The sequence below is a fragment of the Bufo bufo genome, chromosome 10, assembly GCF_905171765.1.
Source record: "Bufo bufo chromosome 10, aBufBuf1.1, whole genome shotgun sequence".
Lineage (NCBI taxonomy): Eukaryota > Metazoa > Chordata > Amphibia > Anura > Bufonidae > Bufo > Bufo bufo.
The window spans coordinates 51,118,598-51,133,559 of NC_053398.1; the positions used below are offsets into that span (position 1 = coordinate 51,118,598).

General features: G+C 43.4%; 1 protein-coding gene across 2 annotated transcripts in view; it reads right to left on the bottom strand.

The window, feature by feature from the left end:
* Positions 1-14,962, bottom strand: part of PPP2R5B (protein phosphatase 2 regulatory subunit B'beta) — a 155,207-nt gene that overhangs the window by 6,823 nt on the left and 133,422 nt on the right. For both annotated transcript variants that reach the window (XM_040410261.1, XM_040410260.1), the window contains exon 11: positions 470-589. In XM_040410261.1, coding sequence (XP_040266195.1) covers positions 470-589 — 120 coding nt within the window. The remainder of the gene's footprint in view (positions 1-469; positions 590-14,962) is intronic.

Here is a 14,962-nt window from a genome sequence, read left to right on the forward strand (position 1 = left end):
AAAATCCCTAAATCCAGGTGTGCAAACCTTGTGCCATCATACCCAAGAAGACTGGAGGCAGTAATTGCTGCCAAAGGTGCATCAACTAAGTCCTGAGTAAAGAGAGTGAATACTTATGTCAATTCAAGATTTTAATGTTTCCTTTTAAAAAAAACTTATCAAAGATTTCAAATATTCTTCTTTCACATTGTCATTATGGGGTATTGACTTCCGATTCATATGGGAAACCATTAATATTTTTTTTTATCTTAGCACAAGGCCACAACATAACATAAAAAGTGAAAGTCTCTGAAGACTTTCTGAATGCACTGTATGTATATATATATATATATATATATATATATATATACACACACACACACACACACACACACACACACACACATGTTATCTATCTATCTATCTATCTATCTATCTATCTATCTATCTATCTATCTATTAATCTATCCAAGAAGACTTAGATTTATACCTGGAAATGCGGGCTGGAGACACAGTGGGCAATTTGCTTAAAAAGTGGTTCCTGGATCTTAACAAACTGGGATGGTTCAATTACATCCAAAATCTCTTCCAGCTCTCCGAGGAACATCACCTGTCAGAAGACACCATGAATTATATGGCTAGTGAAAAAGTCAGTTATTGGTTAAAGAGGTGGTTCACCTTATATGACAACATTCCTAGTGCCTCTAAGTGGTTGTCCCATGTAAACATATTATACATTTTTTTCAAACCAGTACTTGGATCTGATTACTTTTGCAATTGCATGTAATAAAAAAATTTGTACAGCCAGTGAGTTGTTTACTGAAATCCATCTGTATAGCGCCATCTGCTGTTTGTTATTTTTCTAAATTCTTTGTCTACCTCACCAAGATGGAAGCACATGCTCAGTACCATCCTTTAACTGCCACCAGATGCAGCACAAAGACCATGCTTCCTGAGAAAGAACAGGCCCCAGGGCCTTCTTTAATGCGGGCCTAGTTGCTCCTGGGGGGCCCAAGGCAGCTGCCTCTTGAGCCCTGCTGGCCGGTGGCAGGGCAAAGGTAGATGAGCGCTTCCATTGTGGAAGCGCTCATCTCCATAGTCATCTGTATCGCCGTCCTCAGGACAGCAATACAGATGGAAGTGCTGCGGCGGGGCAGGGGAGGGAGAGGCGTCTCCCTTCCCCGTTCCTCTGATAGGCTGCAGGCTGTTGTGCATTTTCATACGTATACAATATTATCTAATGACATTATAATCAAAATGAATGCTCATCTCATTGCCTTTAAGAATAAGATCAGCCTGAACCAAAGTTCTATTATGTGGCTGAAAAAACTGCCAAGATGAGTTCATGGCAAGTTCAGTTTATATAAAAATATAATTGTGAACATAAACGGACATTGTATTTAAAAGTCATTGCTAAAGATATGGGACCATCTGTAAGGAGTAAGTCAACTCCCTAAGACATGTCTGTCTGGAGGGAACAAGGTTACTTGATAAGGTCTCATATCCTTGAGGCACATCTGCTGTATGAGGTTCAATTTATATATTCATAATTATATTATATATATCTCTGTATGGTATATTTAGTTTACAACATATGTTAATCAATAATTCATATAATGTGTTATCTATGTGTAACAATGTATCGATTTATAAATATCTCATACCATGTATTTAGCATTTATAAGGTATTGTAGAAGGTACAGAAACAAGTGAGTTTATGTTAATTGGATTTCTGGGATATAAAAATGCTATTTCAAAACAATAGTTATTCATGGATGTAGATAAGTGAAATGTACAAGTTCCCATGCCAAGCATCAAAGCCGCTATATAAAATTTTTATCAAGTCAACCTATATTTCAAAAAGATAGGAGAAGACAGTCAACTCCAACAAGTCCAGGATATAGGTAATTAAAAGTTTCAGGGAAAGACCTTCCTCAATGATTTAAAGGTAAGAAAGGTCAACGAGTTCATGTGAATATATTATTAGATATTTAATTTTAATGCTTAAAAGTTGTGATGTTCATCTACAGTACCGCAGTGCCATCTGGAGGCAGATGAACAATATTATATTATTTCATTATTTGTTCTATACCATATTAGGAGTTGATATGACATAATGGTGTTATTAGCATACGAATACACCCACCTTACCTGGTTGGGAATCCCTAATCTAAAGGGGATGATTCTTAGATAAGGGGGGTTATAATTACTTGTGTGCGGGGTAGCAAGAGAAAAGAGAGCTAGAGAAAAAAGATCCATATATCCATTGATCTATCCATTCATTCAATCAAAAAGAAAAACTTTACCAGAAGAAACTTGGATTATTCTTTTGGATTACTAGGAAAGTTCTTCAGAACTGATCCCATCTGAACTCTGTCTACCTTTGACCCGGTAACGTATATTTTGTTTACTACTCGTGATATTAATAAGATATTTCTCTCGGTATATAGCCAAGAGTTCCCATATTGTGGGAATATATAGTGTTAGGTGCCTCCATAATGCTGATTATTCTCTTAGCAAAGATGCATATTGTTAATGGAAGATCTGACATTATTTGAAAAGAGGACTAAACCCTTGGAAAGTTATTTTCCTTAGGCCTCTTTCACACGACCGTTGTGTGCACCCGTGGCCGTTGTGCCGTTTTCCGTTTTTTTTCGCAGACCCCATGACTTTCAATGGGTCCGTGGAAAAAACGGAAAATGCACCGTTTTGCAGCCGCATCCGAGATCCGTGTTTCCTGGCCATGAAAAAAATATGACCTGTCCTATTTTTTTCACGGCCAACGGTTCACGGACCCATTCAAGTCAATGGGTCCGTGAAAGAACACGGATGCACACAAGATTGGCATCCGTGTCCGTGATCCGTGGCCGTAGGTTACTTTTTATACAGACGGATCCGAAGATCCATCTGCATAAAAGCTTTTTCATAGCTGAGTTTTCACTTCGTGAAAACTCAGAACCGACAGTATATTCTAACACAGAGGCGTCCCCATGGTGATGGGGACGCTTCTAGTTAGAATACACTACAAACTGTGTACAAGACTGCCCCCTGCTGCCTGGCAGCACCCGATCTCTTACAGGGGGCCGTGATCAGCACAATTAACCCCTTCAGGTGCGGCACCTGAAGGGGTTAATTGTACTATCATATCCCCCTGTAAGAGATCAGGGCTGCCAGGCAGCAGGGGGCAGACCCTCCCCCCTCCCCAGTTTGAATATCATTGGTGGCCAGTGCGGCCCCCCCCCCTCTATTGTAATAATAGGTTGGTGGCCAGTGCGCCCCTCCCCCTCCCTCTATTGTAATTATTCGTTGGTGGCACAGTGTGCGCCCCCCCTCCCTCCCTCTATTGTAATAATTCGTTGGTGGCACAGTGTGCGCCCCCCATCGGCCCCCCCTCCCTCTATAGCATTAACAACATTGGTGGCCAGTGTGCGGCCTCCCATCTCCCCCCCCCCCCCATCATTGGTGGCAGCGGAGTTCCGATCGGAGTCCCAGTTTAATCGCTGGGGCTCCGATTGGTAACCATGGCAACCAGGACGGTACTACAGTCCTGGTTGCCATGGTTACTTAGCAATAGTACAATAGTAGAAGATTCATACTTACCTGCTGGTGGCTGCTGCGATGTTCGTGTCCGGCCGGGAGCTCCACCTACTGGTAAGTGACAGGTCTGTGCGGCGCATTGCTAAATGAACTGCCACTTACCAGTAGGAGGAGCTCCCGGCCGGACACAGACATCGCAGCTCCCAGGTAAGTATGAATCTTTTACTATTGTACTATTGCTAGTAACCCGCTGCCACCAATGATCGGGAGGGGGGGAGATGGGAGGCCGCACACTGGCCACCAATGTTGTTAATGCTATAGAGGGAGGGGGGGCCGATGGGGGGCGCACACTGTGCCACCAACGATTTATTACAACAGAGGGAGGAAGGGGGGGGGCGCACACTGTGCCACCAACTAATTATTACAATAGAGGGAGGAAGGGGGGGGGCCGCACTGGCCACCAATGATATTCAAACTGGGGAGGGGGGGGGGGGTCTGCTGCCTGGCAGCCCTGATCTCTTACAGGGGGATATGATAGTACAATTAACCCCTTCAGGTGCGGCACCTGAGGGGTTAATTGTGCTGATCACGGCCCCCTGTAAGAGATCGGATGCTGCTAGGCAGCAGGGGGCAGTCATGTACACAGTTTGTAGTATATTCTAACTTGAAGCGTCCCCATCACCATGGGAACGCCTCTGTGTTAGAATATACTGTCGGAAATGAGGTTTCACGATCTAACTCATATCCGACAGTATATTCTAACATAGAGGCGTTCCCATGGTGATGGGGACGCTTCAAGTTAAAATATACCATTGGATTGGAGAAAACTCCGATCCGATGGTATAAAAGGGACTCCAGACTTTACATTGAAAGTCAATAGGGACGGATCCATTTGAAATGGCACCATATTGTGTCAACGTCAAACGGATCCGTCCCCATTGACTTGCATTGTAATTCAGGACGGATCCGTTTGGCTCTGCACGGCCAGGCGGACACCAAAACGACTTTTTTTTCATGTCCGTGGATCCTCCAAAAATCAAGGAAGACCCACGGACGAAAAAACGGTCACGGATCACGGAAAAACGGGACCCCGTTTTGCGGACCGTGAAAATATACTGTCGTGTGCAATAAGCCTTAGTCTGATTGCCGAGTTGAATATTTTATCATATTAATATCATATATTTTTGATTGGTCATAGGAAAACAGAGTCAAGGGATAACAGTTATTTTCCTGTAAATCCGTGTTTTATTGTTATAGCCTGTTTGATAACAGAAGATCCTAAGTTTTTCTTGGTATATGAGTCCGTTTGTTAAAAGTATGACACTGGTTGTCATAAATCAATAAATCATACTGTGCTGATCAGATAGGGGTGTGTTAACACCACCGTGTGGTACATTTTGGGTGTTATGTTGTAACTTCATCATTTGTTTTGCAGTTGTATTGTTTTATATTCTTTGTTTTTATAATAAACGATTATATATTTTTGCATATACAATTGTCCCTTTGTTTCACTGCTTGCACAAATCAAATTAAGTTACTTGATAAAAAGAACTTAGAGGCGTTTTTATGTCCGCCTGAAGGATAACATAATTTTTATATATTTTTTTATCCTCTCTTTTATATGAAGATTCTTTCATATAGAAGATATATGACAAGGCACTAGGCCTGCAAACTATCAGAGGAGAGGACGGTGCAGGCGGCGCGATGATGTCATTGCGCCGCCTGAGCCGTAGAGACCGGGACAAAGGCCCGAAGAGGCCTGCATCGCATCGCTGCCAGCCTGATGAAGGTAAGTATGTGTTTATTTTTTTTATATGGTACTACTACTGGCACATGATTGGGGGGCATCTATGGGGGCACCTGTTACTGGCACATAATTGGGGGGCATCTATGGGGGCACCTGTTACTGGCACATTATTGGGGGGCATCTATGGGGGCACCTGTTACTGGCACATGATTGGGGGCATCTATGGGGGCACCTCTTATTGGCACATGATTGAGGGGCATCTATCGGGCACTTGTTACTGGCACATGAGTGGGGGGGCATCTATGGGGGCACTTGTTACTGGCACATGAGTGGGGGGCATCTATGGGGGCACTTGTTACTGGCACATGATTGGGGGGCATCTATGGGAGCACTTGTTACTGGCACATGATTGGAGGACATCTATGGGGGCACCTGTTACTGGCACATGATTGGGGGGCATCTATGGGGGCACTTGTTACTAGCACATGATTGGGGGGCATCTATGGGGGCACCTGTTACTGGCACATGATTGGGGGGCATCTATGGGGGCACCTGTTACTGGCACATGATTGGGGGCATCTATGGCTGCGCGATCAAGTGGATGAGGTGAGTAATTTATTTTAGATTTTTTAACCCTCAATGGACATTTTACTTAGCATTCTGTATTAAAGAATGCTAATATTTTCCATTATAACCATGTTATAATGGAAAATAATAAAGTAAATGGACTTTAATGGGGTCCCGGGGCTCATCCCTTTTTATTAACATCATCACCTTAGCAACCATCCGTGAAAATCGCATTGCATCCGCACTTGCTTGCTACAGTATTAGAATGTATTGGCTCCAATGAGCCAAAGTTATTGCTTTGCGCAATAACTTTATAAATTAATTTGTACTGTAAAAGACCATTTCCTGAACTGGGGTTCGGTTCCAAGTGGTACCTTGGAACCAAACCAGAGTTCCGGAAATGGTGAAGCAATAACTTCGCCTAATCGGAGCCAATACATTGTAATACTGTACTGAGCTCCTGCTCGGTACAGTATTAGAACAAAGTTTTATGTGAATCGACTTCGGGATGTTTTAGTGCTCCAGACCAAAAAAAATATCAAGGAGCCATTGGCGCCTAATCTGAAAAATTTAGGAGCCAAATGATATTTTTTAGTCGCCAAATTTTTGTTGTAACATAAGGGTCAGAAACGGGGGTTTTCTTTAGCCTCTTGGCTATTAGTTTTTCCATTCATAAACCTCCACATTGAGCTCCCAGCAGCAGATAGAAGCGTGCAGGGCACGCTGGCACTTCTGGTGTGACATCACCTGGGCACATGGTCTTTGCACAACAGAGATTCCGTTCCCGCCATGCTGTCCCTGGCACTTCATGAGCAGTCGGCAGTGGCGCGTGCTCCCCTGCTCAATTAATGGCAGTTAAATTATCGTGCGTATTCATACGCATTAGACATTTTTTAGGGATAAAAAATGCCTGTACAGGCGTCTATGATGCTTGTACAATCGTTATTGTGACTAGGGATGAGCGAATCGACTTTGAATGAAACATCCAAAGTCGATTCACATAAAACTTTGTTCCCTAATTGCGACCTCTCCAGCTCACTGTAACGGATCTCCTGGCATTAATGGTCACTTCATAGGATGATGTGCGCGGATGTGCCCAGCATCTGCGCACATCTGCCCTTAGTGGCCCACAGGGGCTCATGTTGGGCCCTGTGGGAAATATGTGGTCCCTGGTTGATCTGTGCCCCCTTATATGATCTGTGCCCCCCTTATATGTGTCCCCTTATAGTTAGTATATATTTCCTGTCCCTCTCATGTAGATATATATATATATATATATATGGGCATGTGTTTATGCAGTGCATACATCTATATGTGTATCTGCCATGGCTCTCCCCCAGGTATATATATATATATATATATATATGGGCCTATAATTGCCCATGTATGCCCCAGGTTTATAATGAGTATATATGTGTATATAGATGCGCCCCAAGTATCTACACTGCTCAAAAAAATAAAGGGAACACTTAAACAACACAATGTAACTCCAAGTCAAATCACACTTCTGTGAAATCAAACTGTCCACTTAGGAAGCAACACTGAGTGACAATCAATTTCACATGCTGTTGTGCAAATGGGATAGACAACAGGTGGAAATTATAGGCAATTAGCAAGACACCCCCAATAAAGGAGTGGTTCTGCAGCTGGTGACCACAGACCACTTCTCAGTTCCTATGCTTCCTGGCTGATGTTTTGGTCACTTTTGAATGCTGGCGGTGCTTTCACTCTAGTGGTAGCATGAGACGGAGTCTACAACCCACACAAGTGGATCAGGTAGTGCAGCTTATCCAGGATGGCACATCAATGCTAGCTGTGGCAAGAAGGTTTGCTGTGTCTGTCAGCGTAGTGTCCAGAGCATGGAGGCGCTACCAGGAGACAGGCCAGTACATCGGGAGACGTGGAGGAGGCCGTAGGAGGGCAACAACCCAGCAGCAGGACCGCTACCTCCGCCTTTGTGCAAGGAGGAAAAGGAGGAGCACTGCCAGAGCCCTGCAAAATGACCTCCAGCAGGCCACAAATGTGCATGTGTCTGCTCAAACGGTCAGAAACAGACTCCATGAGGGTGATATGAGGGCCCGACGTCCACAGGTGGGGGTTGTGCTTACAGCCCAACACCGTGCATTTGCCAGAGAACACCAAGATTGGCAAATTCGCCACTGGCGCCCTGTGCTCTTCACAGATGAAAGCAGGTTCACACTGAGCACATGTGACAGACGTGACAGAGTCTGGAGACGCCATGGAGAACGTTCTGCTGCCTGCAACATCCTCCAGCATGACCGGTTTGGCATTGGGTCAGTAATGGTGTGGGGTGGCAATTCTTTGGAGGGCCGCACAGCCCTCCATGTGCTCGCCAGAGGTAGCCTGACTGCCATTAGGTACCGAGATGAGATCCTCAGACCCCTTGTGAGACCATATGCTGGTGCGGTTGGCCATGGGTTCCTCCTAAAGCAAGACAATGCTAGACCTCATGTGGCTGGAGTGTGTCAGCAGTTCCTGCAAGACGAATGCATTGATGCTATGGACTGGCCTGCCCGTTCCCCAGACCTGAATCCAATTGAGCACATCTGGGACATCATGTCTCGCTCTATCCACCAACGTCACGTTGCACCACAGACTGTCCAGGAGTTGGCAGATGCTTTAGTCCAGGTCTGGGAGGAGATCCCTCAGGAGACCGTCCGCCACCTCATCAGGAGCATGCACAGGCGTTGTAGGGAGGTCATACAGGCACGTGGAGGCCACACACACTACTGAGCCTCAATCCAGACCTCCATGGGTTGAAAATTTTGATTTCCATTTTCTTATTTTTGTGTGATTTTGTTGTCAGCACATTCAACTATGTAAAGAACAAAGTATTTCAGAAGAATATTTAATTAATTCAGATCTAGGATGTGTTATAAATACTGTGTTTTATATATAACTATCTGTGTAATGTGTGGTTATTAGCGATAGTTTAGTAAGGCGCATGCAGCTAGCTTAGTGATTAGCGTAAGGTAAAGGCAAGGTATTGTATTATTGTTATATAAAGGTATAAATGGGCGGAGTCATCAATAGACAGCTCCTCCCATTTATGAATATTAATTATTGATAAATATTGGCGATTAATATTCCCCCTTTACAGCTTCATTACTGATTTATAATTTTCCTCTTCATGGAAGATAGTTTATGTTATGTTATAAATAGGCAATTAAATATGCGAGTAATTCGCGTTGCATAAGGGCTGTATGTTATTGGGTTGGCTTGGTTGAGTAGACGAAGATAGAGAGTATAGCGCTATATTCGCTATATATTCGACATTCAACAATTCTACCAAGCCAACAGTTACACAACGGCTCGGTCCTCTTCTCCCAAAACCCGCTTCTCCACCATTACAGAAGAAAAACTCTCCACTCTACTCTCCAAAGCTCATCTGACCACCTGTGCACTTGACCCAATCCCATCCCACCTCATCCCTAACCTCACCACAGTGTTTATCCCAGCCCTAACTCATCTCTTTAACCTATCACTAAACTCTGGTGTCTTCCCCTCTGCTTTTAAACATGCTACCATTACACCCATCCTCAAAAAGCCTTCACTTGACCCATCTTCCTTGTCCAGTTATCGCCCCATATCACTTCTTCCATTTGCCTCTAAGCTACTTGAACAACATGTCCATTCAGAACTGTCCTCCCACCTCTCCTCCTGCTCCCTCTTTGACCGCCTACAATCTGGCTTCCGACCCCACCACTCGACCGAGACTGCCCTTACCAAAGTCACCAATGACCTACTGACAGCCAAAACCAAGAAACAATACTCTGTCCTCCTTCTCCTTGACCTGTCCTCTGCCTTCGACACTGTTGACCACTCCCTTCTGTTGCAAACTCTCTCATCTCTTGGCATCACCGACCTGGCCCTCTTCTGGATCACATCATACCTCACAGACCGGACGTTTAGCGTCTCCCACTCTCGCACCACCTCCTCATCTCATTCCCTCTCTGTTGGTGTCCCGCAAGGCTCTGTCCTAGGACCCCTGCTCTTCTCTATCTACACCTTTGGCCTGGGACAGCTCATAGAGTCCCATGGCTTTCAGTATCACTCCTATGCTGACGACATGCAAATCTACCTCTCTGGTCCAGACATCACCACCTTACTATCAAGAATCCCACAATGTCTATCTTCTATATCATCCTTCTTCGCCTCTCGCTTTCTAAAACTTAACATGGATAAGACAGAATTCATAATCTTTCCCCCATCTGGTTCAACCCCCTCAACAGACCTATCTATCATGATCAATGGCTGCACACTCTCCCCGGTCAACAAAGTCTGCTGCCTCGGAGTGACCTTGGATTCTGCCCTCTCCTTCAGACCGCACATCCAAGCACTTTCCACCACCTGCCGCCTACAACTCAAAAACATCTCCTGCATCCGTGCTTTCCTTAACTTTGAATCTGCGAAAATTCTTGTACATGCCCTCATTATCTCTCGCCTAGACTACTGCAACATTCTCCTCTGTGGCCTTCCATCTAGCACTCTCGCACCCCTCCAATCTATCCTCAACTCTGCTGCCCGGCTAATCCACCTCTCACCCTATTACTCTTCTGCCTCTCCCCTCTGCCAATCCCTTCACTGGCTCCCCATTGCCCAGCGAATTCACTTCAAAGTACTAACAAATACATACAAGGCCATCCATAACCTGTCGCCTCCCTACATCTCTGAGCTACTTTCCCGATACATCCCCACACTCTCCGATCCTCACAAGACCTCCTTCTCTCCTCTCCTCTTATTGCCTCTTCCCACAATCGACTCCAAGATTTCTCCCGTGCATCCCCCATACTCTGGAACTCGCTACCCCAACATATCAGACTCTCACCTACATTGGAATCCTTCAAAAGAAACCTGAAAACCCACCTCTTCAGACAAGCCTACAACCAGTGACCCTGCTGCCTCTATACCGCCATGACCTACTTAACTCGCACCTACTGTGTCCTTCTCCCATACCATGTAGATTGTAAGCCCTCACGGGCAGGGCCCTCTCTCCTTCTGTACCAGTTTGTAACTTGTCTTGTTTATGATTAGTGCAATTGTCTGTATTATGTATGTGCACCGCTCATCATATGTACAGCGCTATGGAATGAATGTCGCTTTAATAATAAATAATAATAATAATAATAATAATTGTCGAATATAGCGAATATAGCGCTATATTCTCTTTCTTCGTCTATTCGACCAAGCCAACCCAATAGCATACAGCTCTTATGTAATTGCCTATTTGTCGCATAACATAAACTATCCTACATAAAGAGGGAAATTATAAATCAGTAACGATTCTCATTATTGATTTATAATTTTCCTCTTTATGTACAGCACTATATTAGCTAAATTGCAGTCTATATGTGTATATTACGAATATTCGCTATATTGCTATAACTTCGATTTTTAGAATATTACGAATATTCTAAAAAACAAAGTTATTGCAATATAGCGAATATTCATAAAATACACATATAGACTGCAATTTAGCTAATATAGTGCTATAATCTTTTTTTTATAGTCAAATTTTTTTGTCTCTTCTGAACAAAAAAAAAATACTACAGCACTATATTACCTAAATTGCAGTCTATATGTGTATATTACGAATATTCGCTATATTGCTATAACTTTGTTTTTTAGAATATTCGTAATATTCTAAAAATCGAAGTTATAGCAATATAACGAATATTCGTAATATACTGTACACATATAGACTGCAATTTAGCCAATATAGTGCTGTAGTATTTTTTTTTAATTGTGTAAATTTCTTTTCAAAAATGAAGTTCAGAAGAAACAAAAAATTGTGACTATAAAAAAAAAAATTATAGCACTATATTACCTAAATTATGTGTATTTTACGAATATTCAATATATTGCTATAACTTCGTATTTTAGAATATTCGTAATATTCTAAAAAACGAAGTTATAACAATCCAGCGAATATTCGTAAAATACACATATTAGCCAACCAATATGAAAGTTGCTTTAAACAGTTTAAAGAAAATCGCCATACGCGAAAAATTAAATCGCATATTATTCGAGATAAATAGAATAATGACGAATATTCGATTTCGACGAATATAAGACGAATATTCAATCGAATATTCACGAAATATGGCAAAATCGAATATGGCACCTCCTGCTCATCACTATTCTCCAGCAGCCCCAGTGACGGTTCAGTCTGTCACACTCACCATGTCTGCGATGCTGCATGCCCTAACCCTGCTGTCGAGACTCCACCTGAAGCCTGGCAGGTAACAGCCATATTTTAATGAGGAGCGCCGTTGGACCTCTCCTGCACATCAGCCGTACTGTGCATACAAAAAGGATGGACTAAGTGCGAAACAGCATTATGTCAGTGTTATCCAATACATTCCAGAACTGTAAGGGTTACATAGCATCATAAATCAATATAATGCTATGTGACCCCCGGCAGCTCTGGGGGTCAGGCCGGGAGCTGCGCTGTGGACTCACTGCGGGAGGAACGCTCGTCTGCAAGGGGCCTTTGGCTGTGACAAACATCACATGGCCAGAGATCACAGTGTAGCAATGCAGCATTGCCACTAGTGAGAGGGGTCATTTTGGGACCTGCACATTGTCATGACAGCCCCAATAATTCTCACAACTGTAGGGTTGCAATGCGACCCCATTCACTGTCACGATTTGAAACCCTGCACTACACTACGATGATTGGCCGTGCTGGCAACAGTGCATTCCTTTCTTTTTATTTAGCCCACAGACTTAAAGTGCACCAGGCCCTGTGATAGAACTGTGTAAACCAGCTATGGAATCAGTTTCATCTGCTAGTGTAAGGAGGCATAAAGCCCAGCGTTACTCGGCATTCTGTGTGTGGCTGAGCGCACTGCAGCTGTCCACCATCATTGCCCTCTCTTCTCCACCACTTGCCCCATGAGGAGCACAGGGCACCCTCAGCACATGGCGCAGTGTACGCAGAACGCTCACCTCCGTGCGCCACATGACTGAAAAACTCATCTACTTTAGCTGTCCCTTGTCTATGGAGCAGTTGGCAGTAAGCGCACTCCCCGTTTTCACTGAAAAGCAAGCCGCTGTGTTCAGCGCGGGAGAAGGGGGTGTGACAGGAGCAGCCAATGGTACGGCAGCACGCTGATACTGACAAATCAGCAGCCTGCTCACTGATAACAGAGCTCTGTACTGTACGGAGCTCTGTTATTGGATTGCTGTGTGTCTGCTGGATGCAAGACCTTTCTTCTTAAAGCGGCAGAGCAGTGGAGGGTCTAGGCGCAAATGGCGACAAGACTATAAAGTCTTGTCGCCATTTTGCAATTCTAAGTCGCATTGGAGCCCTGTGTTTCATCCGAAGTTGATGCGCTCATCCCCAATTTACCACGCAACAAAAAAAAAACTTTTCGTCTGCTACTGGGCAAAAAACATTTGTCCTATACTAAATCGAGTGTGCGGATTACAAATATGCTACGTATAAGTATGCCTAAATAAATTAAGCACTTGGAAAGCATTGAATAATTTTCAACAGAACGAGTTTTACTCAACAATTACCTGATCTACATCAAAGTTTGCGTAGTAAACAGTGTATGAAAATGTAATGGAATAACAATTTCAAAAAGTCTAGTTTTTCAGTTTAAAAGTCTTACTTGAGCAAGGCCCAGTACTGTTAAAAGTGCTTCAGACAACTGCTTTTGCGTTTGTGAACGGTCATATTTTACTGTTGCAAAAACCAACATCATGTTGGGATTCCAGCGGCCTTGATACCTGTTCTCCATTGTAGAAATATCTTTATGGAACCGCTCTCCATGTTCGTCACTTGCTAGCACAAATGCATCCCAAGCTGCACGTTTCAGAGCATTGAGTTTTGTTCTGAATGTGTCATCATGCATTAGTTTGTTGATTTCGGCCTTTATTTTAGCATCAGTTTCCAGTGTGCTAAACTTCTCCTTCAAATACTGGAAACCACTTCCACTACGATCAAGTGCAATTACAAAAATTTTCATGAAACAAAGTTTAATGTGAAGTGGTGGAAGATAAACTTGAAGTGGATCGACCAGTGATTTGTGTTGTACATTGTACTGACCAACTGTGTGCTCGACTCTGAGAGGCCACTGTCTCATTTTGTAATGATTGTTGTCATTATGACTGTTCCATAGGCACAAGAAACACATATGCTTTGTGTAACCAAACTGTAGGCCAAGCAGCAGTGCTACCACTTTCAGGTCAGCACAAATTTTCCATTTATGTTCTGAGTATTTGATAATTTTCAAAATTAACTCCATAGAAGCATGGGTCTCCATAGAAGATGGTTTTTCGTTACCATTGTGCAACAAGACAGCTTTCAAACTTGTTTTGCTAGAGTCTATGAATAGCCTCCATTCATCGGGAACATGTGTACCATCTAACTCCATCATAAGACAATTTACATCAGTACAGAAACAGACATCACTTTCCATTGCATAGTATGCAGCTAACTTGGTGTGTTGATGACGAAAGTGTGCAGTTGTGGTGCCTCGTTGTAGCAAATTCCATTCCTGAAGTCTAGAAGCTAGCAGTTCTGACTTTTATTTAGATAATGACAGATCTCTTACCAGATCATAAATCTGATTGGCTCAGCAAGTGCGGCTGACCCTCTAGTTGTTCTGGATCAGGAAATACATTGTGACAATCAACATCTTCTTCATCATGATCAGAACCGTCGGTTTCAATTGCCGTTCCTGCTGTGGGAGGGGCAGGCACTGGATCCTCTACATCGTGTGGTACTGGTTTAACAGCAGACTCACAGTTAGGATACACAATTTGTGACTTCTTTCTCTTTGAATATCCAGCGACTTTAGTCATGCAAAATTATCAGTCTGATTAGTGATTTTTCTGCTCACGCCAAACCATAGGCACTGCAAAAGCCATTCCTTTCCTTTTACCATTCAACCACTGTGTTAGCCCAGAGTAACACACAGTGCAACAAACATGAGGTGCCCAGCTTTTATCTTGATCTCCAATTTTACAGTCAAAGTTATACTTGTAAGCAAGACGCACTCGCTTTGTCAGATTCTTGCGCTGATCATAAGTAGTGTATTTGCCCCATATGTAGCAGAAATTGTCTGGATCATTAACATATTTGCGTTTATCCATCTCAAG